Source organism: Lepisosteus platostomus, chromosome 14 (genome assembly GCF_059453375.1).
Source record: "Lepisosteus platostomus isolate fLepPlt1 chromosome 14, fLepPlt1.hap1, whole genome shotgun sequence".
Taxonomy (NCBI): domain Eukaryota; kingdom Metazoa; phylum Chordata; class Actinopteri; order Semionotiformes; family Lepisosteidae; genus Lepisosteus; species Lepisosteus platostomus.
The window spans coordinates 3324704-3348433 of NC_142624.1; the positions used below are offsets into that span (position 1 = coordinate 3324704).

The 23730-nt window shown below is 48.1% G+C and overlaps 1 protein-coding gene across 6 annotated transcripts in view; it reads left to right on the forward strand.

Annotated features, from left to right (window-relative positions):
* Nucleotides 1-23730, forward strand: part of mgat3b (beta-1,4-mannosyl-glycoprotein 4-beta-N-acetylglucosaminyltransferase b) — a 55283-nt gene that overhangs the window by 18720 nt on the left and 12833 nt on the right. The window contains exons 1-2 of one of the 6 annotated variants that reach the window (XM_088606561.1): nucleotides 16008-16232; nucleotides 22390-22771. In XM_088606561.1, the coding sequence (XP_088462687.1) occupies nucleotides 22391-22771 (381 nt within the window). In that variant the 5' untranslated portion in view covers nucleotides 16008-16232; nucleotide 22390. Of the gene's footprint in view, nucleotides 1-16007; nucleotides 16233-16300; nucleotides 16322-16393; nucleotides 16698-16736; nucleotides 16840-21538; nucleotides 21777-22389; nucleotides 22772-23730 lie in introns of those variants that run through there. The other 5 variants (XM_088606558.1, XM_088606562.1, XM_088606560.1 and 2 more) reach the window with 5 other exon arrangements.

The following is a 23730-nucleotide window of genomic DNA, read 5'->3' on the forward strand; positions in this document are numbered from 1 at the left end:
CCGACCTCGCAACCTTCGCTCTTCAAATTCTGCCCTACTTACTGTCCCCCCAGCCCGTCTACATTGTATGGGCGACGGGGCCTTCTCCTGCTATGCCCCCAAGCTCTGGAACTCTTTGCCCAAGGATATCAGAGAGTCACCTTCTCTAAACTCCTTCAAATCCAGACTCAAAACCTTCTTCAGAAAAGCCTTTACTTAACTGGTTCCATTCTTCACCCCTCTGCTCTTCTTAATACCACCTTCCACAGTCTCCTCTATTGTTATTGTTGTAATTGTAATTGTGTCCTATCTTGTGAAATCTTCTTATTTATTGTTGTAGTCTTCTTATTTACTGTTATTGTCATCTTGTAAAGCGCTTTGAGAAGCCACCTTTAAAGGCGCTATATAAAATAAAGTTTATTATTATTATGAAACAATTGCATTGTTTGCATATCCTGCTAGAATCGTTTGCTGTCTTGCGACTAGCCTGCATTAGCACACAAATATAGAGCAAAATGCAACTCGGACTCCCAATTCATTGTAGAGTCGTGTGAAGATGCCTCACCTGGGAGGTCACAGATCTGTCGCTCCTGCAGGTCACTGGAAGTGTCACTGAGGAAATCTGCTACACGGGATCCTCTGTTCATTACGGAATTTCAAAGATTAAGACCCTAGTTACGGACGTCACGTTTATTTAAGTTATATCCAACTTGCCCGGATGCCAGACATTCAGCTGTGTGGCAGTGGAGCAGTCCCGGTGGGAGACGGTCGGTCAGTCCAGGTGGGAGACAGTCGGTCAGTTGCTGTGGTAGTGGGTCAGTCCCGGTGGGAGACGGTCGGTCAGTTCTGGTGGGAGACGGTCGGTCAGTCGCTGTGGCAGTGGGGTGGTCCCGGCGGGAGACGGTCGGTCAGTTGCTGTGGCAGTGGGGTGGTCCTGGTGGGAGACGGTCGGTCAGTCCCGGTGGGAGACGGTCGGTCAGTCGCTGTGGCAGTGGGGTGGTCCCGGTGGGAGACGGTCGGTCAGTTGCTGTGGCAGTGGGGTGGTCCCGGCGGGAGACGGTCGGTCAGTTGCTGTGGGAGACGGTCGGTCAGTCCCGGTGGGAGACGGTCGGTCAGTCGCTGTGGCAGTGGGGTGGTCCCGGCGGGAGACGGTCGGTCAGTTGCTGTGGCAGTGGGGTGGTCCTGGTGGGAGACGGTCGGTCAGTCCCGGTGGGAGACGGTCGGTCAGTTGCTGTGGCAGTGGGGTGGTCCCGGTGGGAGACGGTCGGTCAGTCCCGGTGGGAGACGGTCGGTCAGTCGCTGTGGCAGTGGGTCAGTCCCGGTGGGAGACGGTCGGTCAGTCGCTGTGGCAGTGGGGTGGTCCCGGTGGGAGACAGTCGGTCAGTCACGGTGGGAGACGGTCGGTCAGTCGCTGTGGCAGTGGGGTGGTCCCGGTGGGAGACGGTCGGTCCGTCCCGGTGGGAGACGGTCGGTCCGTCCCGGTGGGAGACGGTCGGTCAGTGGGGCGGTCATTTATGGTTGTAATTTTCCGCTAAGTTATAAAGTGAGCAGCATGGTGTCTCGCCCTGGTGAAGCTGGTTGTAGTTGCATATCTGTTCAGACCTGATGCAGAAGGTTTGATAGAAGACATGGCAGTGTGAGGTGTTAAAAATAGGACATTGCAATACCTGGTTAAAATGTTAACAAGTTTTTTTTTTTATTCTAGGGTTTTAAACTTGGTTCCCACTTGGTCAGCTTTTAAGATCACATGGCCTCAGCTTTCATTTTTACGCTGACGATACTCGAAATATACATCCATACCAAACCCGACACTGATGTGGCTGTCTCTATTCTATCTAATTGCATCTCTGACATAAAAATTTGGATGACTCAAAACTTCCTTCATCTTAACTGTGACAAGACTGAAGTCATGCTTATTGGTACCCCCCATCAACTTCGTAAAGCCAGTCCTGTAACCCTGTCTGTAGATGGGTCTGTACTTGAGCTTCAATCAAAATTGAAAAACCTTGGGGTTATATTCGATTCTGGCTTAACATTCGACCCACATGTGCAGCATCCTGTCAAAACATCTTTTTTTCACCTTGGAAATATCGCAAGACTACGCCCTATGCTATCATTAACTGTGGCTGAAAAGCTGATCAACATATTTGTATTCTCTCGAATTGACTACTGCAATGCTCTACTCCCTGGGGTATCTACATCTACTCTGAACAAGCTGCAGTATGTCCAAAATTCAGCAGCCAGAATCCTGACCAGGTCTAGTGCAAGTGTTCACATTACTCCTATCCTGGAGTCCTTGCACTGGCTTCCGGTCACATTCCGCGTAGACTTTAAAATTCTCATGCTCACCTATAAGGCTTTACATGGCTTGGCACCTCAATACCTGTCTGAACTTTTACCGCCCTACTCCCGACCTCGCAACCTCCGCTCTTCAAATTCTGCCCTCCTTACTGTCCCCCAAGCCCGTCTACATTGTATGGGCGACGGGGCCTTCTCCTGCTATGCCCCCAAGCTCTGGAACTCTTTGCCCAAGGATATTAGAGAGTCACCTTCTCTAAACTCCTTCAAATCCAGACTCAAAACCTTCTTCAGAAAAGCCTTTACTTAACTGGTTCCATTCTTCACCCCTCTGCTCTTCTTAATACCACCTTCCACGGTCTCCTCTATTGTTATTGTTGTAATTATAATTGTGTCCTATCTTGTGAAATCTTCTTATTTACTGTTATTGTCATCCTGTAAAGCGCTTTGAGAAGCCACCTTTAAAGGCGCTATATAAAATAAAGTTTATTATTATTATGAAACAATTGCATTGTTTGCATATCCTGCTAGAATCGTTTGCTGTCTTGCGACTAGCCTGCACTAGCACACAAATATAGAGCAAAATGCAACTCGGACTCCCCCTTCATTGTAGAGTCGTGTGAAGATCTGTTGCTCCTGCAGGTCACTGGAAGTGTTACTGAGGAAATCTGCTACATGGGATCCTCTGTTCATTACGGAATTTCAAAGATTAAGACCCTAGTTACGGACGTCACGTTTATTTAAGTTATATCCAACTGGCCCGGATGCCAGACATTCAGCTGTGTGGCAGTGGAGCAGTCCCGGTGGGAGACGGTCGGTCAGTCCCGGTGGGAGACGGTCGGTCAGTCGCTGTGGCAGTGGGGTGGTCCCGGTGGGAGACGGTCGGTCAGTCGCTGTGGCAGTGGGGTGGTCCCGGCGGGAGACGGTCGGTCAGTTGCTGTGGCAGTGGGGTGGTCCCGGTGGGAGACGGTCGGTCAGTCCCGGCGGGAGACGGTCGGTCAGTCGCTGTGGCAGTGGGGTGGTCCCGGTGGGAGACGGTCGGTCAGTCCCGGCGGGAGACGGTCGGTCAGTCGCTGTGGCAGTGGGGTGGTCCCGGTGGGAGACGGTCGGTCAGTTGCTGTGGCAGTGGGGTGGTCCCGGTGGGAGACGGTCGGTCAGTCCCGGTGGGAGACGGTCGGTCAGTCGCTGTGGCAGTGGGTCAGTCCCGGTGGGAGACGGTCGGTCAGTCGCTGTGGCAGTGGGGTGGTCCCGGTGGGAGACAGTCGGTCAGTCACGGTGGGAGACGGTCGGTCAGTCGCTGTGGCAGTGGGGTGGTCCCGGTGGGAGACAGTCGGTCACTCAGTCAGCTATGACTGCACTTGGAGAGCATGACGAACAACGCCCTAAGCAGGCCCACAGGAAATGGGTGATGCAGTATTTTAAAGTTCCTCAGCTGCTGCACCTGCCTCTGCTACTGGTACCTCCCCAGTGTCCCCTTTTGTTGTCCTGTGGAACTCCCACCTGGGGATTCCCAGTCGCTATTGTGAGTGTGCGAGTGCCATCCTCCCTGACACCAGTTTGTCTTTGTGCCCTGGTGGGTGAGGAGCCGACCCAGAGGACAGACCGAGTTCACAGGCTCTTTCTCTCGCTGGCAGGGAGGAGTTTAGCCCGGGTCCAGCTGTCATCACTGGGGTTAGGCTCTCGGTGTGCAGTGTGATGCGACGCACAGTAGTGAAAAAAGGGCACTATTGTCGGAGGCAGCGTTTTTCTCCCCCCCAATGTCTGCACCCGTGTATGGATCCTTGAAAATGATCCTGAGGGGTTGCTCCGGATCTTTCCAGCATCGCCGGGCGCCCTGCGAGATGAGGGGTGTGTGTCCGGTGTCGGGGGAGGAAAAGTCAGCCGGACCCTGTCCTACGCTGGTGCCAAAACGCGAGGAGGGGAGAGCGTGCAGAGAAGGGGGGTATTGTGTGACTGAGGAGAGAGAGAGCAGAGAGCCTGTGATATTTGAGTGTCTCTGACAGGGGGACTGCGAGGAGGAGAATGGCCTCCATTGTGTGCGGACTCCTCACGAGTCTGAAAGGAGGCAGCCCAGCTGGTACAGACTGGTCGGCCCCTGTGCTGTCCTACACACTGACCCCAGCCCCGCAGTGTCATCACTTGAACACACACCCACACACACACACATGGTGACTAATTTACAGGCTCACCCGGATACACACACGCAAACCGGTTGCCGCGCCGAACACAAAAACAAACTTCCAAGCACGCATACCCCTGAACGCTGCCCGCCACACATTGTTTTGAAAGTTTTTCTCCGTAACCTATAGATTCCGGTGGTGGGCGTGTTGGTTTGAAGTTCTGCACGCCCCAGGCAGGCTTTTTTGTGTGTAATATTTGAAAGAATGCAATCGTCTGCCCTCTTAGTCTTTTACAAGGGTGTAGGCGTACGAGTCGATGCCTCAACAAAGAAAAGACTGCCCTTTCACTGCGTTACGCAAAACAGGCCTTGTGTGAGCGTGAAACCTACCTTTTAGGGTTGGGTTTTTTCGGGATATCTGCCGATTTTTGGGTGCCGCTTTAAAGTTTGAAAATAACGTGCGTTTTAGCCGTATTGTCCAGATTCGCCGACGGGTTTCAGTGGTGAACGAGCTGGGACAGAACTCCGAGAAGCAGCCACGGAATTCCTGCAGCACATGGAAAATCTTTGCAGGGGTTGACAACATTCCGCTGCCGAAAAAAACTGGGAGAGGTCAGAGCGATTCCAGGCATTTTTCTTGCGAAAGGTGTCGAGTTGCAGCGTTCTCGTGAAGGGTAACACAGGCCAAACCCAGGACAATCCGGTTTGTCTCTGATGGGGGGCTATTGGCACTTATCCGAAGAGCTGGGAGAGCAGAGCCACTGGTCTCATGACTCCAGGGCTAAGTGGGTAGTTAAGGTCTTAGGTGGGAGGAAAACCCAGATGGGTCTCTAAGGACTGGAGTGGTGCCACCAGAATTCTGTGCCCTTTTCTCAAGCCGGCTCCAATTAAAGATGGGCCCGATGCGTGATGCTTGAGTGTACAGGTTCAACAGTAACCTGTTTTTTTTTCCCCCGTTTTGCTATAACGTCACTTCCAGAGTTGCTCCAAAATGCTCCAGCCCAGGTGTTTCCACTTACTAAACACCTGTGGCTTGTTTCTTTAAAGCAGATGTGCACGTTATTAAATAATTTGACTGATGGTTTTAATCAAAGCAGCATGTCCGGAGTACAAATACCTGCTTTTTGTTCCTAATGTGTTACCAGCTTCTAAAGCTTTGTGGGAGCACTCAGAGTACAGTACCTTGCTCAGGGGTGTAGCAGCAGCTATGCCCCTGTCTGGGATTTGAACCGCCCCCTCCCCAACATAACCAGTAAAGAGCCTTGATTAAGGCTCATTTGCGTGGGGGAGATGCAGCAGAACAAGCAGGGATTTGCATGCTGGGATAGAGTTCAGCTCAGGATAGATTTTGAGAACAGCATCAGGAAGTGGGCGTATTTTGAGGCTCTTCTCTAGAGTGAGGAATTTTTTGGGGTCTCATGAGGCTCTGTGGTTAATTTTGGCGCAGTTTCAAACAGAACCAACATCCACAGGATTAACAGACATCGGAAAACGTCTGTCTAATAACTGCTTAGTGAGTTACAGAACTCTTTTTTTTCTTTGACTGGTCTTGCTGATCTTCTTAGTAGCTTGACTGAGATCTTTTTTCCTCCGCGTAACACCTATTTGATGGGGCATATGAGAAGTCCCTTGGGAGAAACTGGCCAGAGAGTTGCAGAGAGGTCGGACAGTGGCCCAAATGACTGGGTGTAATTTGTAAAGCAGAAATTGGCTGCTTTTTTTCCCTGTTTTTTTTTTAAATCAAATGATATGTTATCACTGTTTGTTTATTAATGAAGGAACTCAATGGATTCAAAACTACTGTGCCTTTTCAGAGAAAGGAAAATATTTCCAGTGAGAACCAATAGGCATTACATTAGACCTTTATACGGTTAATAAAAACGTAATATTAAACTGCAGTATAGTAAATACCAGAAAAAAACAGTTTCAAGGTGGTGTTGATCTTTGAACATTAACGGTGGAGTATTTGCAGAATTTCTGCAGTAGTTGTCCAGACTCGACATTTTTACCCTGCGGGCCTGGTCCGTCTGCAGTTGTGATTGTGGGTTTGGGTTATTGGTGTATTGATCGGTATACAGTTTGTACTGCATTACATTGTGTATTTCATCTGAGGGAAAAAACCAGACAAGAAATGACTAGCACATTAATATATTTTTACAAGCAAAAAAGGCATGATGTTGGGGCCCACCATTCATGCATGTCAATGTGAAAATGTCCCTGGTGCCGTCACTGAGCCTGAAGTGCAGAAAAGCCTAATAGCCTTAAAGCTGCAGGTAGATACATTTTTATTAGCAATTGGAAGGAGCACAAAATGTTTGACTTCAGGTGGAATGTGAAAATGTGCTTAAAAATAGTCTCTGCAAAAACTTTTCTTGTTCTTATTTTGTTTCTCCAAATCTCCATTTTTTTTTTGCAAACGGCTGGTTCCGCCTCGCTGATTTACGCAGTTCCTCTCTTACCTGTTCCTCTCTTGTAGCAGAAGGTTGTGTCCTGTTCTGTACACCATAATGCTGGTGAAAAAAGTCCTGAATAATTACCATGGTAAATGCAAGTACAATAATGATTATTATGGTGTATTCATGGCAGCCGAATCCATTTCGGGTTCGACCGTTGGCTGGCCCTTGCTCAGATTGCAATAATGGAGTGGGGAAGCAATTTCGTTTAATAGCACGTTAACTTTACATAATTCTTTCTGTCCAGATGCATTCAGCAGCCATGTCACCCTGCATCTCGCAACTGGAAACCCACTGACACTCGGCAGCTGTGAGCCTGGTCAGAACCTGCAGGGGAGACCTCCTGGGAAAAACTAAGGTTGCTGCTGGAAGTGGTGTTAGTGGGGCCAGCAGGGGGCGCTCACCCTGCGGTCCATGTGGGTCCTTATGCTTCAGTATAGTGACGGGGACACTGTACTGTCAAAAAAAAAGGCACAGTCCTTCAGATGAGACGTAAAACCGAGGTCCTGACTCTCTGTGGTCCCCAACTCCCCATCCCAGTTCCCCAACTTTCTTTCCCCTGGTTTTCCCCTCGACACGCGGCGCACAGCGCACATAGTCATCGTGCACTGGGATCCTGCAAAACGAGCTTTGTGCACCCTGACCCCCGACCAGCTGGTCTCTTCTCAACCTGGTTTTATTCGTCTGCACTTCCGTGCAATGGCGACGCCAGCGGCGCAGCGGGAATTTGTGTCCCCCAGATGTTTCCTGGCCGGCCAGCATGGCCTCTTCCAGAGTGGTTTGCTTTGGCGCGACGCCTCGGCTCTGCAAACAACAGTGCGGTTTGCCAAGAGAAGAGAGAAGCTATCGCACAGAGCCCAGGTCTGCAACGCCACCCAAACCTGGCTGTAGCTGTCAAAAACGAAGAGAGGTCTAGCATCGTTGACCATCTTCAGTGCAACCGGTTAGGACCAAGGCTGTAGATGCTCAAGTGTGGAATTTAGATGTCCACTAGTAAGTGAAAGCCGGTACACCATAAAGACCAAGGATGAAGCAAGCTAAACCGAGTCGGACGATACTGTAAAAGGGGGCATTCTGAACTCTTCTTCTCAGTTTTGTTGTGGCTGGATTCCTGCATCCTCACAGAAAATAAAAATGATGTCGCACTTCTGAAGATGCCCCGACCAGAAACCACATTTTCCAGGCATGTGGCGAAACGGAGACTGAGAATACAGAGCAATACAGGGAGTCTCCATAGAGAGACTTCAGTGGCAGCCTTGGCAGCAATTGGTTTTAAACGTTTGATCCTGATCAAGATCTGCACACTACCGTATAATCGCCTCTCGGTTTATTGACATTCTTGAAAACCGAAGTATCGCATCCGGTGATGTTTTTCTCACCCCCAGACGCCTTTTTCGCTTCTGCAGGTGCAGAGGGGAGTTTGTGTGTCAGGGCCGTTTTAAATATCGGTCAAGCATGATGGAGAGCAGCGAACTGGGGGCAGAGAGAGTGGACAAGAGCTTGCCATACTGAGGCGAGATGGTATGGTGAATTAAACCAGTCTTTAGGGTGGAGCTGGCTGTAAGTCATTTTTCACTTTCAAATCCTAGATGAAAAGAAGGCCAGACAGCCCTATTAGCCGAGGGCGAGTTAGACTGAAGAGCGAGTTGTGGTTAAGTTTGTTCGTCGTTGTCTGAGCTAGGTGAGTGTCTTTCATCACGTGAACTCGCAGAGGCAGTGGGATGGCTTCCTTTAGGCTTCCTGGGGGCTGGGGTGAATGCAGAGGTAAATCCACCTTTCGTTTTTGCGATTGCACGGGGCTCGACCGGTTTTAATCGGAATCTGGTTATCGAGCTGGGCTTGGCTCGGGGATTGTGAGAATCCGATTGGAGAAAGAGTTAAGGAAAAGTTGGATGATGGGACGTGCTCCGGGGGAAAAAATACTTTGGCGTTTACAGTGTGGGCAAATTGTGTGCCACTCTTCCAGGACTGTTGTCCTGGGTTATAGTTCAAACTTAAGGACTTGAATCGCTTCGGAGCCTTCGCAAGTATCCTAACCACACAGAGGCCATCTACCAAGAGTGATTTGAATTTTATTCATAATATTCTGCTGTAGAGTTTGTCATGCTATTAAGAACTAAGTTACTTAGGATGCTTCCTAAAGAGCAGTTTTGAAAGAGCAGTCCACTATTAACCGGTAGATAATTTAACAGTTGCAAAAATAAGTTGCATTTTTCCATTGCTCCTTGCTCTATGAGTAATGCAAATCCCTGTCTTTTTAGACAGACCGGAATAAATAACATTTAAGACCCGGTGCTCTAAGAATCCAGAGTTGACAAAGCTCTGAAAACCAGAAGCAATTAAGTTTCCCCAAATGCCTTCACTGTGCAAGTGTGGGGTACTTTAATAGGGCTCGGTAAGGTCTCAATTTGAGTGAAGTGACCCAAATTAAATAGTTTAGGTGGGGAGCTACGTCAGCATGCGTAGGCTGCAAAGGAACAAGTAATAGGTTTATTCCATGCTGAAAAGGGAAGATAAAACACTATGTTTCAGCTGTGGAGCCTTCTTCAGGTGTGAGTTTGTCATGCTATTAAGAACTAAGTTACTTAGGATGCCTCACACTTGAAGGCTCCACAGCTGAAACGCTGTGTTTTTTTTTCTTCTCTTTTCAGCATGGAATAAACCTATTACTTGCTCCAAATTTAAATAGATACTGTATAATGTTGTTGTTTTTGAAGAAGGCAATACAGAAGAGAAAACAAGTATCTTAAGATACGCAGGGTTACGAGAACCACAGTTTGGGTGACCGAAGAACCCTGTCAAAATCTGAATTGAGCAAACCTGCACCAAAAACCGGTTCGGCAACACGGACTTTATTTAGGGATACGTCGTTTTATTGTTACTGATGTTGTGATGTCAGCTTTGCACCTCGCAGGTGTTACCCCTTTTCACCTGGTCGGTTTCCCATAATCCCTTTAAGGGGCAGGCAGGCTTATTTAGCGCAGACCCAAACCAGTGATGTCTGGATTGTGGATTATGTTCTTCACTCGCGGTAAACTCTGACTTTTGAGTCCTTTAAAAGAATCTCCGCGTTTTTTGTTTCCCCTCTTTGCATCAAAGACATTCTGTTGACTTCCTTTCTGGCTTCCCCACATTGTTGGAGCAGAAAGAATCCGAAGCCAGATTGGACAGAGACAGCTGATGTCAGCTGAACGTCGCGGTCTGTTTCTGCCCACTGCGCATTGTTCCTCCGCATCTTGAATTCGGCGACAGTCAAGACTGCGACAGCGCTGTCAAATAGGACAGACCCAAAAACAAAGGAAGGAAGTCTCTCCAGGAATGCTCTGTTCCGTTAGAAGTGCAAGCCAGTAGAAAAAAAAGTGACTTGTTTTTATGTACGGTACACAACAATACCTTCTCTTACCACTTTCACATTTGAATATTATTCAAACACAGAGAGAAAGGCACAGAGTAATGGACCAGAGTGATCACACTCTTCATTCCACATGATTGTGGGGGGGGGTCACCCCTCCCTTCATCCCAGGAGAAATAAACTCCCATGAGCTACCCATGTCGTCAAAGCCCAGACCTTGGCTTCTTTCAAAGGAATGGATGAGATGCTCAGAGCAGGACAGGAGACGCTACTGTACACAAAGGGTGGCGGGAGTGTGGAACGAGCCACCCCGTCATGTTGGCGAAGCCGGTGCCTTGGCCTCTTTTCAGAAACGGATGAGATCCACGGGTCAAAGTGACGCACTGAGCGAGGTGAAACCCTAATGGCCTCTTACTGGTGAGCTTTCTTGTCTTCCTTCTTAAGCCAATCTGCAAGTGTCTCAGCAGGTCAGAGCTTATCCCAATATGTGTGGCATTAAGCAGACTGAGAGTATCATTAAGCGCATCACCCCTTAATGGAGTGTTGGCCCATCACAGGGTTTCTCCCAACAAAACGGTTATCTATCCAGAGTGATGATGTGGTTTCCCAGGCGTTGTTCTGCGACGTTCCCCATTTCATCAGAGAAACCAATCGAGAGCACAGGGGACAGGCTTGAGAACCTGAACTCGATCGTGCATGGCGCGTTGTTCAGCAGTCGTTTCTTGAATGAAGCACCTTTCTCGGACTGTCTCCCGGGCCGGCAGCCCACAGCTGTGCAGTCCCACTCCTGTTTGATGATTTGTTGAACTGAGGCAGAGCTCTGATGCCAATTTTCAAGATTTACTCATCCACTACCTGTGGGAGCTTTTGCCCATAGTAGGAAGGTTTTGAGCCTCTTAATACTCCCCTTGGACCTGGAGAGCCAATCTAGTTATTCTTATATGTCATCTCCTGTCATGTAAAGATGAAGAGCACTTGTTTAGGCACTTCATTAATGTTCCAGGAAGCAATGCTCCTTGAGCAGTGAAGGATATTGTGCTGTTTGTTCCAGATGTGTTCAGTTCAGTTCTAATAGATCACGGTTTAATTGCTCCAGACCTTCAGGGATCGATGACGTAAAGGCCAGTCTGTAGAACCCGCTGGGCTGTGGTTCTTCAGCACCAGTGTTGAAGACCCCCGGGCCAATACCCCATTCTAAAATGGCACCTTGATCTAAAGAAACGCGTTCTAGTTAGACGCCTCTGTGGTATCTGAGATTCTCCTGATCTTGTTTTCTTAAAATAGCCGCTGGATTGACGAGCGGCGTGGCAGTCGGCTCACACGCATCAACCGCGGTGACGTTTGTGCAAACGCATCGCGACTTCTCTCCCCATTTCCATCCTCCCCCCCCTCCCTCTCGGCATCTCTCCGAATCCGTCTGGAGGAGGCTTATGTAACTGGATTTGGAAATGGGAGGTGGCTGACGGAGGGCTGTCAGAGAGCTGGGGGTGGGGGGCAGGCGTGAGGGAGACCCCGGGCTCCTTCGGCTTCTGTACGGTTCGGTTCCAAGGGCCTGTGACTCCGTGGGGCAGGGACAAAAACTCAAGTCTTCATATTAAAAATAAGCTGGCTCTGTCCCAAGTGCCTCCCTTTTCCACATTTCCACACAGTAGCCCCCAGGGCAGGCTTTTAAAAATACTCTGTTATATCATCTACTGCAAAGAATTCAGCTGAGTCAAATATTAGTTAAACCAGCAGGAATATCCACAACAGGGACACTGTCATTTGCCAGATTAGTATTCTGCCACTCTGTGTACTGGAAAATGCAGTCACACCCATAGACAGAAAATACAGTGTCCTAGGGCCAGCAGTTTTACACCAGCCCAAGATGGGTTAGTAATTCCAGCTGAATCCCACCCAGTGGCTTATCCTGGTTTCTAGGTGTGAAGCAGCAATCTGATTGCAAGCACCACCCTTACTCTTCCAACTGGGTGGACAGGAGAGACTGGGCTGAATGAATACTGCGCTAGGGACTTCAGCCCACAACCGCCTCCATCCTGGAGGACTCGCCCCTCACCCTAAGGTGCAATTGTCTCGTCCGGACGTTTGTTTTTAACCACGGTTGGTTTTTCTCCCCCCTCTTAAACTGCTTTTTTTAAACTTTTTTTTTAACAGTGAAAGAATTTACAAATACACCTTATCCAATGGAACAATAGGTCTATTCCAAGCTGAAAAGAGAAGAAAGGAAACACAACGTTTCGGCCGCGGAGCTTTCTTCAGGTGTAAGAAAACGCCCGAAGAAGGCTCTGTAGTCGAAATGGGGGGGAAAAAAGGGAAATGCTGCCAAATATTTATGATCCCAATCACTTTCACTCTAAATAAGACTGTAAAAATAAAAGCTAGTCTTTAGAGTAAGACTCGTAGTGCCATGGCCATTTCTGGTGTTAGCCCAGTTCCTGTACAGTACGTCAAGATGCTAATTTCTCAACCCTTGAAACAACTTCATTTCGACCAGATGGTTAGCTAAAACGCATGAGCCCACTTCACACAGGTTTAAACTGACAATGTGAAGATGACCAGTGAATCCTGTTGTTTAGATGAGCACATGACCTCTGACCTCTGGGGGTAAGATGTGGATTCTTGTTTCGAGTGGGGACTGGAGTTTGTACTAGGTGAACATCCCCAATCCCCCTGCTCCCCCAGAATCCAAGCCCACCAGCCTTAAATCAGTCCCGCGTGCGAAGCCGAGCAGCGACAACCTGTTCAGTCTTTAAGGGTGGCTGTTATCGACAGAGCCAAGTCCAGATCTTCAGATGGAGTGACACAGCTGTGACTCGGAGAATTGTTTAACTAATTCACTCTTGTTGAGCCGCTGAAACACAATGTGGTACCTCCTGCTCTTTACTAATCCAGTTCCATCTGCGCTCAACTGGGTTGATACTTGACCCCCCAGATGTTCAGACATGTCCTCTATTCTCTCCCTTAAGGATCAAGATGGCAGCCCTCTGCTCGATTTTTAGTAGAATCCAGTTCTTGTCTATTTTAAAAACAAATGGATACGCTGGGAGTAATTCTTCCTGCCTAGACCGAGAAACGGGGTAGATGCTTTCAGTCGAATCGGTTTGGACTCTCCTGCAACGCATCTAAATACCTGTTGGCCCACCACAGGAGGAAGAGTTTTCTATAACAAGTGTCCTCCAACAGCTACAAACAGGGAAAGAAGACCCATATAACCCCAAACATAACCCCTTGAACAAAAGAGCTTCATTAAGCTGCCTTACCCTAAAAAGGAAGAAAAACAGCTTGACTGTTATACTAAATATACACTCCATTATAACTGCCAAGCTCTGGTGGGGGAGTGGTTGTCAACCACAGCAACCAGGGTGAACTTGTCTGCCCTGCTGTTGCTGTTACTTTTCACCCCTTATGTTCCTTGCCTTTCACAAGAGCGATTCAGATTCCAGGAGATGAATACAGCTAACTTTAAGGTCATGCGCGCTCAGAACATTGTCATCTGAAGCTGTAGCACATGCACACTCTGGTATCTTCTTTGCATTTGACTTAAAGGGGTACGTCTTTGGGGGTTAGAAGGAATCGGCATCCATGAGTGCATTTCAAACCACAATAAAAGTCAGATGTACACAGTGACTTGTAAAACCTCCAATTTACAATCGCAGACGAAGTTTCCAGGTATGTGCAGTGCCATGTTCTGTGATTCAGAACGAGGCAACAAAATGTCTGCTGCCGTGTTGCGGTCCTATTACATTGTAAAAAAGCAGCTGCACAACCTGTATTTATTCACTCGTCCATCACATTACATTAGTCACTACAGAGACTAGTGAGCAGGAAGGGCCAGATCCTGTTGCAATTCATGGGAAATCAGATTTGAGTTTGCGATAACATGGTGCTCGATTTCGTTGTTTCGATAAGTTGCACAACATAACACAGATCTATATCTTTCTATATCTGAGCAACACAACTTTCATGGCAATCTGCCTCATCTCAGAAATTAATTTCCGCTTCTGCAGTGATGGGGCAGATGTTTGACGCACAGGCGTATCACCTTCTGATTGGTCAGATTGTTGTCCAGTCATGTGCCGGAATAACAAACGGAGGCGGGCTCTTATTTTAGCACAGCAAATAATCCCAGGGGGCAGGGCTCACTGGCCCCACCCCTTTCCACAGAATTTGAATGCGTTTGCTAAGCAGGCATTTCCTGTGGGGACTCCGTTCCTGTTTCCAAATTCTCTTCTGAAAGAAACTAACATTGTCACACTGTACATAAGGACCAATTCATGTATGCTGTGACTTGGCTGTCTAACTGAACTCCACACGACCTTAAGAAGAAGCAGTAAATGGTCTCTTTATATTTGTCTGCTGTTAGAAAGTTCCACTAGTCTACACAGTATGTTAGGCTTAATGGAGCTGAATTAGCGGTCTAAGAGAGTAGATTGTGCTGCAAGAGATTTGCTCACTTGATGGGAACTCCCTTCTTAAAAGCTCTGCTGGTCCTCACCACAGTGTTATACTCAGTGGAGGTGTGCACCACATACACACGGACATGACCTCCAACTCGTTTTACAACCGCTGTGCGAGTCCGCGAAATATCCGCACAACCCGAGATGCTGAGATCAAAACGCGTCTTGCTCAAGAGTACGTTATTCTGGCATCGGTGGTATAATGGCACCCCAGTGAATTCTAGATGTGCTGAATGGCCTTCTTCTTTGTAACCTCAAGGGGTAGGTCCAGTGCCATGGTTCGTGGAGTTATTTTTACGATTATTTACACTGGGCGGCACAGTGGTGCACTGGTTAACATCACAGCTTCACAGGACTGGGGTGCAGTTCCTGGGATGCTGTCTGTGTGGAGTTTGCATGTTCTCTTTGTGTTCACACGGGTTTCCTCTCACAGTCCAAAGACATGCAGGTAGGTTAACTGGCTTCTGGGAAAACTGGCCCCGCTGTGAGTCTGTTGGTCTGTGTGGGCCCTGTGATGGACTGGTGTCCTGTCCAGGGGGTATCCTGCCTTGTGCCCATTGCTTGCTGGGATAGACTCCGGCTCTCCTGCGATCTGTAATTGGATGAATAGTTTTGCAAGTGGATGGATTTACATTGTACTTACCCTTGTTTTGTTGACCCTTTTTTTTGGCAATGTGCATGCGTTGTGCAGACGTATTTAATACTGTTCTGACAAGTGCAGAAGAATCCTTTATTTACCCAGACAGGTCAGATGAAAAGCAGGGTCTAATGTCCAGCAACAGCCTGGCCAAAAAGACTCGCACCATTGTCATAAGACAAAAAAACAGAGAGCTCAAATGTTACTTAAAAGCGCATAACATAACAAGATGCGTCTTAGATTACACGTTGAAGTACCGAGCAGTAAAAAACTAGTCTCGCAACTGAAAACGCCCGTAAACCAGGATTATCTTGGCTGCAGAATCAGCACCTATTGCGGGTAGTGCACGTCATACCGGGTCCGCACAAGCTGCGGTTGATCTTGGGAGGCACCATTTTAAAAACGTCTTGCATTGCAAAATGGCACAGAGGATTGCAATTAATTATGAACATACTAAGTTATTTTTGTGAAGATTCGTAAATGAATAGAGAAACCAGCGAGAAATCCTTGCGCGATGCAGAAGAGACAAACGATTAAACCAGTTAAGATCCCAATGGGGATTACAGTACGGTAGGGGGCGCCAGTGATATCTAACGGCAGAATGGTAGGTGCGACTGGGATTCCCCAAGATGTAAAGATATAAAACCTGATAAAGTAAGCAAGTGCAGACTTGATTTCAACTTGTAGTTTGTTTTATACGTCAAGACATTCTCCAATCGGATAATCTGGTTATTTAGAAAACCTTGACGTCCTGCACGTCTGTCTGGAAATCGTATTTTGTTTAGATCGTCGCTCACTAAAAGAACAGCCGAATATTTTATTTTACAGAATCCGTTTGGTTTGATCAGTTTATCAGCAACAGCACCCAGTTCACCGCAAACCAGCCGACAGCGAGTTGCAAACCGGTCCTGGCTGATGACAGCTGATGTCATTGACAGTTAAGTGGGACCGGCTGGATACGCCGTCAATTGCTGCCATTGCTGTACGACTTTTTGGACCAGGAAAAAGTTCATGCCACGCTTGAAGGTGAAGAAGCGTGAGGTCTGGGCTGTGGGGCCTCATTCAGGTGTCGCCAAAATGTCGCGTCTCTTTCCTTGACGTTTCGGCAGGGGAAGCACTTTTGGCCCGCTTCTCTGCAGCCTGCGCCGGCTCGAATCGGCACTGGGGTCGGGTTGCAAACTGGGGAAAACGGCCTGAGCTCCGCGCGTCTCATAAACGAGAAGAGCAAGCAGGAACCTGCTGGGCAGCTCGGGGAGAGAGAGGGGAGGCGCAGGAGGGGTGGCTGGGTGTGCTTGGAGAGTGTCGTTATCGCTCTCCACTCCGCGAAACCGCCGCGAAAGCTGCAGGTGAGGGCGTCGAGAGAGATCTGGAGCCGGCCGGAGTGTCCACCCCCTGGTGCAAGGTGATTATAACGCAGAGCCAAGCGAGTTACTTCTGCGTTTCTCTCGACAGTCCGGGTGCAAGTTGCACGTTTTAAAAAAAAGTGTTGCAAGGCTGACACTGTTGCACTTTGAGACCTGGCACTTAAGAAAGCGTGGGTGAAGGTAATGTAGCGTGATTTTCTGTCCCCCACCCTTACTTGAGTTTTGTTCTTCGATTTTAATGCACAGCGCAGACGAGTTTGTGAAATCGTGACACGGAAAGGGACCTTTTTGCTTGTATTTTAATTTCTTGAATTAAAAATCGCGTTTTTTTTAATAAACTCCCATTTCCAACATAAAACGCTCTTGTTCCTCATTCCTTTGCAACTGGGAGGTAGCCCGTTTTCGGGCATAATTTAAAAAAGCAATTCTAAAAAGTTATAAATCGGGTAGATTTTGTTCTTTTAAGCAATCACCTTGCCTACTTCAGCCCTTTGCACCTGTCCCGAAGATTTATGTCTTGACGTGTTTGTGAGAACTCCGGAAATAAATGTAATAGTTATGTCACAAACTTGCATTCAATCACTCAAACTCCTGCCGTATATATGCTGTATACGTGCAGGTTCGTTCGGTGTTATTTGAAAGCAGGTTATAGTGTAGCATTTTTGGCGTCTGTAGCAATTATAACACCTGCGTAATTTTGTCTTTGGGCTCTTGTGTGTGGTCTACACACCAGCGGACACGGGTAATGTCTGTTGACGTCGTTTTCATTGTCGCCGCACCTTAGTAAAATCAACGTACTGTAGCGGTGATTTGACTGAATAAATACAGACTTTCCACCTTTGGAACTTATCATCTTCTAAAATCTGTTGGAATAAGAAGTCACACGTCCCTTAATGTGATACATTCTATTCGTTAGAGTGGAAATTTCACTACGGTTATTTTAAATTTCGTATTGATCTATGCATTGTTTGTTTTTTTTGTAGTAGCTCTTTGAAAGTGTCGCCAACTTTGCTTATCTGCTGGCGAGAAAGAGAGTGGTGTGGAACTTCGCTTGGTTTCTCACCCCTTGGAATTAATTTCCTGTCTGCAGTACCTTCTGTGTGGAGTTTGCATGTTCTTGTGCCCTGCAGTGGGCTGGCATTCTGCCTAGAATGTATTCCCACTTTCTGATTCTGTTTTAGACTGCACATCACTGCATTGTCCCAAACACTTTTAGAGGCTATAATCTGCTTCTGCGTTTGGTGTATAGGTTGACATGGTAGTGCAGTGGTTAGCATTGCTGTCTCTCTGTGTCAGACCCTGTAGGAAATATCCAGAGTCAGCCCAGCAGAGGGTTTCAGGACCACAGGAGTAAAATGAAAGGACGTGGACTGAAAACCGAAAACAATGTGCCTTTCTGCAGTCATAAACGGATTTTAACTGGTCCTATAGATTGATCAAAAGGAAAAGGAATTCATAAAGAGCAAGCCTTGCTGAAGTAATACTCTGCTTCTAGTCTGCCCAGTACGTCTGCTGGACATCATGTGGGAACCGAGTGTCACCAGGCACGGAGCCTGTTACTGGTATTCTTGGCGGGTTTGAAATATTCCTGCCCTCCAGAGCTGCAATGGAGAATGATAACACACAATGGCAGCACACCTGCAGGAGTCTCGGGGGTTTTCCTTCTGAATGAGGGGCGGTGATGTTATACAGGATACAGGTCATGTAAACCATGGACTGCAGCACAGATGGCTCCGAAGAGGCTCCGGACGCAGTTACAATATTGATCCTTGTCTCCGTCTCAAAGATGAATACAGAATCTCCTTTCACAGGTCCCTGCTGTGAAGGACACTGGTGTCCTGGGACGAACTCCAAGATCAACTAGTTTACTGGAAAAGAAGCACTGGTTGCAGAAAGACAGGTTAAAGGAACAGAGAAGCTTCCTCAGTGGGGTTTAACTCGGATACTCAGAAGCTTCAAGAAGGATAACTATACAGCCTTCTGAGCATTTTTGCCACCTCTATTCTTCCAATTGACTTTACAGGTCAAAACTGATTTCTAATCAACTAAAAGACTAAATAGACTAAACTTAAATGCAACTTCCGGCCATGGTCTTCACCAGCTCTCAAATTAAACAACGTGTTTATTGCCCCCTGAATATATCCATCCATTTTCTAACAGCTTCACGCCATACAGGTTCGCAGGGGAGCGTATCCCAGCAAGCCACAGGTGCAGAGCGGGGCACACCCTGGACAGGATACCAGTTCATCGCAGGGCAGTCGCTCACACAAGCACGCAATCCAGTTAACCTACCAGCACGGTCTTTGGACTGGGGGAGGAAACTGGAGCACCCAGAGGAAACCCCTGTGAACACAGGGAGAACATGCGGACTCCCCCCAGACAGCACCCCAGGTCCCGAAATGAACCCAGAGACCTAGCTGCCGGGCTAACTTTGGATATTTCGAAAAGGGTCTGACACCCTGTCAAGCCGCTCGTAACCCTACAGAATAGTCTTGGTGAGATTTTGCTAGTGCACTGTGGAATCGTAACTCGCCTTGTTTTAATAAAGGGCTTTTCAGCTGTAGATTGTAGTCCTTTTTCAGCTCATCTAACCAGTTTGGTAGCTAGTAGCTAACTGATCTAAGAATCTCACCCAGCTATTTCCTGCAAGATACCAGGGTATTCAATTCAACAACATGGCTGGGTTGCTTGTTTCCTGCTCTCTTGACCCTTAAGGCAAAGAAGTGTCTCCTGTTCTCAGTTTAAATACATGTCTCCAGTTTCCACCTGTATCTCTTGCTGTGGTTTTTACCGAGGACAATGGATCCTAATAAACACCGCAGACTTTTTCAAAGGTTATTTCTCCGGTGTTGGAGCCTCCTATCTTTACTGTAAAATCCACGTGTAGCTTCATGCTCATCTACTGTATGCTTCGACCTTCTTTTTCTAAAAACCTGAGTTGGATCTGAGTGACGTCACAAAGGCGTTTTTTTCCCCCATCTGTAACGTTTGCCTCTGCTCCTCCCGGGATCGACTCCTGCTCCCGCAGTGTTTTGATCCGTTTCCGGTTTTCTGCTGAGCTGGTGGTCTTTTGCAGAAATTGTCCCATCAAAACAGAAGCGCAAAAGCATTTGTTTTCCGTGCACAAATCGTCCTGTTCCAATTGCAATAAGGAACTGAGGCGAGAACTGTCTGGTACCTGGTGCAGCTTGGAATGTAGTTATTCTGGTTTTGCGTGCCGGATACAATGAGCCCACATGCTATTTTCAGGCTTGTCAGATTGAAGCGAGAGTGTCGTACAACTGACTGGTTGAAGTGACTGTAAATATCTTCGGATCAGATCCTTTCTTAATCTTCTCTGTTCCAGACTAAAATTGGAACCCTGCGGGCTTTTTCAGAATCGGCAGTCATGCAGAGCCCAGAGGAGACAAGTGGGAGCTGCATGCAAGTGAATTTAACCCCAAGAACAGGAGGCTGTTCTGTTCACAAAGGGTGGTGGGAGTATGGAACAAGCCACACAGTCATGCTGTTAAAGCTGAAACCCTGGTTTCCTCCAGGAAGCAGCTACATAGGATTCTTATAATTCCTGATATTGATCCAAACTGCTGTGCAGAGTCCTTTTGAGTTTTTTCAATCTGGTTTTAAACTACATAAGGCTACACAGTTTCCATATATAAAATTGCATGCAATTATCTGCTACAGTACTTATCTGTTTCAAAGAGGATGTGTGTGTTTAGTTGATCTACAACAGGGTACAGGGACAAACACGGATCATGTGGTTTTAGTAAAATCAGTATGACGTTGCACTGCTCTGCCAAAGAATGAAAGGGCAGTGTAAAGTGGCGTATGTTGAATGATCTTATTTTGGATTATGTGCTGAGCAAAAGCGAGTATTATTTGCTCAATGTTGGAGAAAATCCAGCAGGTAGAAATTAAAATAACTGAGATTCGGAGCGTTAAACACTTACTTTCAGAACAACCTTTCTCTGGCTCTGGGTTGATTTTTTTTTTCTTGTCTTTGGCAGTTTGTAATCTTTGGGTTTTTATATCACTGGAATGTTTTTTTTTTTTTACTGGTATTGTATTTCTGACTCGGTAGGTCAACTACTTTTAAATTCCACATGTTTTTATTTCTTCTGCCAGGATGTCGTAGGAGGTAGATTTCTGGGGGGACTGTGGTCATTTTGGTTCGATTTCTACAGTACCACACACTGTACATTTTGTATAGTGCTACTGTGCCGATCTCCACTAATTCCAGGTCTTGCATCAGTGTCCAGTAATAGCTGTGAATAGCTAACTGCACTTTTAAGTTGAATTAGAAATTAAGAGACCCTGTAGCTGTCTCTGCCCATGACTTGAGACCCCCCCTGATGCCCTTCTTTTTTTCCTCGCACAGAACAGAGTCTTAAATTACACTTTCATAGCTTGACTTTCATAATCCATAAAGGTTCCATAAAGGCTTTTCTGGGGATTGAGCCACTAATGGTTGCATAAAGCATTTTTATCCCTGGAAATGGAGTGCTATCATGTCTTAATCTTTAATGATCTAGGAGCTTAGCTGTGTTTATTGTGAAATTAGCCTAGATCTTTTCAAATGTTGTCTGCAGTCAGTGCTTGGCCTTAGAAAAGTCTTGCTTTAAGTGTGTCCCTTCAGCACAGGCTGGCAAACAGGAGACGGCTGTCCTGGGTTTGTTTCTTAAACAAGCAGTTGCTCTTCTGTCCATGTTACTGGGGCTGTTAATAGGTTACCAATTCGGGACAGGGTGCACAGGTGAGGACATACACCACTGTGAGCACTGTGTGTGCCAGCAGAGCACTAACAGAGCACTGTGTGTGCCAGAATAAACATTTTTATCTCCGTTCTTTTCCCAAGACAAACCCCATTTGTGTTAAAGCATGACGAGAAGGAAGCAGGACCTGAAAAATTTGCAAGATCCGGCTTGCTGAACTTTCCAAAGCATGTCCCCAGTGCAGGCTCTGTGCCATTTCCCGATCCTTCCTGAGCAAAGGCTATCCAGCCCTGCAGAGAGGGGAGAGCCCGATCCCACTGTTTGATTAACGGGTTCAGCTGGTGCGAGTAAATACAGCTCAGCAGGCATGAAAATCAGAGGCAGGAAGTGAAGATCGTAACTGCTGGGGTAGGCAAAATAAGAATAATAGCTTACACTTACAGAGCGCTTTTCTGGACACTCCACTCAAAGTGCTGTACAGGTCATGGGGATCCCCTCCACCACCATCCCCAGTGTGTAGCCCCACCTGGATGATATGACGGCAGCCAGAGTGCATCAGTCTGTTCCCCCACATACCAGCTCTCAGTGGGGAGGAGAGCAGAGTGATGAAGCCAGTTCAGAGATTATTAGGAGGCCATGATTGGTAAGGGCCAATGGGAAATTTGGCCAGGACGCCGGGGTTACACCCCTATTCTTTTCGAGACTTTTAATGACCACAGAGAGTCAGGACCTCAGTTTTACGTCTCATCCGAAGGACGGTGCCTTTTTACAGTATAGTGTCCCCATCACTATAGTGGAGCATCAGGACCCACACTGACCGCAGGGTGAGCGCCCCCTGCTGGCCCCACTAACACCTCTTCCAGCAGCAACCTTAGTTTTCCCCAGGAGGTCTCCTATCCTGTAGTCCACGTGCTGTTTTAGGGGTCAGTCAGGTGGAATGCACCTCAGAAATCCAAGTGAAAGATTGGGATCGAAGGCAGACGGCCAGAATAACTCTCTCCCTCTTCTCTCGCTGTTGCAGGATGAAAATGCGACGGCACAGAGTGTTCTTGCTTTGCACAGTGGGTCTGTGTGTCATCTCCTTCCTGCACTACTACAAAGCCCTGCACTACGTGTCCCTGCTGCGGGAGTTGTCCGCCCCCTACCCCAACATCAAGTCCTTCATCATGGTGTCCGGCTTCTTCTGGAGGGACGGGGCCACGCCCCTGGCCAGCGCGCCACCCGAGGAGGCCCTGCCCCGCCGGGCCGCCGCGCTGCGGCCCTCCGCGCTGGCCCGGGACCCCCGCGGAGGGCCCCCCGGGGGGGCGCTGCCGGGTCCGGAACGGGAGGAGCCGCCGGGGGTCGTCCCCCAGCCCTGGGACGGCCCGGACGTGAGGGAATCCGCGGCGGCGGGCGGCACAGAGGTAAAGGGCTTGAGTCCATATAGCGCCTTTTAAAAGGCGCTTTACAGGAGGAAAGAAAAAAGGCGAGGAGGCTGCAGAATTGGGGTTTGCAATACAGGGGAAGACGCAGAAACCGTTAAACAAAAGCCCTTCTAAAGAAGAAGGTGTTGAGTCTTGATTCGAAGGAGCTCAGGAAAGGGGCCTCTGATATCCTTAGGGATAGAATTCCAGAGCTTTGGGGCGCAGCAGGAGAAGGCCCTGTCGCCCATAGCATATAGATAGACTTGGAAGACAGGCATGAGACCAGAGTCAAGACGAACAATGGTTGCAAGGTGGGGAGTAGGACGATTGGACATCGGACAACGTAGTGAGGTGCCAAACACTGCAGGGCTGACCGATTTTTCTTTGTGTGTGTAGTAGTGGACGGTTAAGGTTTTTGTGTGTTGCCCTCCCTTGCTGAATGGCCTCGGCCACCCTCGTACAGCCAGTGAGCTCCGAGGAGAGTATCGGGTGGAGGACTCGCTGGGTCTGGTCAGGCATGGCGAGTCAGTGGCCCTCAGCCTTCTGGGAAATACTGGTGCGTCGGCTAATGATGTCACCAGGTGCAGTTGAACCTTGAGGCTCAGCTGGGGTGCCGAGATCTTAACCAGTTAGACTACTCGGCAGGGCAGCATTTAGGCGATGAGTTGGGCATTTTGCTTGCCTCTTAACACGATGCCTTAATTTACCTGGACATTTTGAGGCGGAGGGAGACGCAGATGCAGATGCTCTCGTCACTCCTGAGAGCCACCCGCTGTTCAGCAGCCTCCATAAACTTTATTTTTGGGGGGGTACAGGTGACAGGAAAGCCAACCGGGGCAGGAGTCTGCAAATGTCACTTTCACCCTCCATTTCCCAGGCCTGGAAACGAAACCTTGTTTTTCTTTCCCGGATGTGTGGGGAAAACCGACATGAGCTCGGAGACCTTTTGGCGCCGTTGC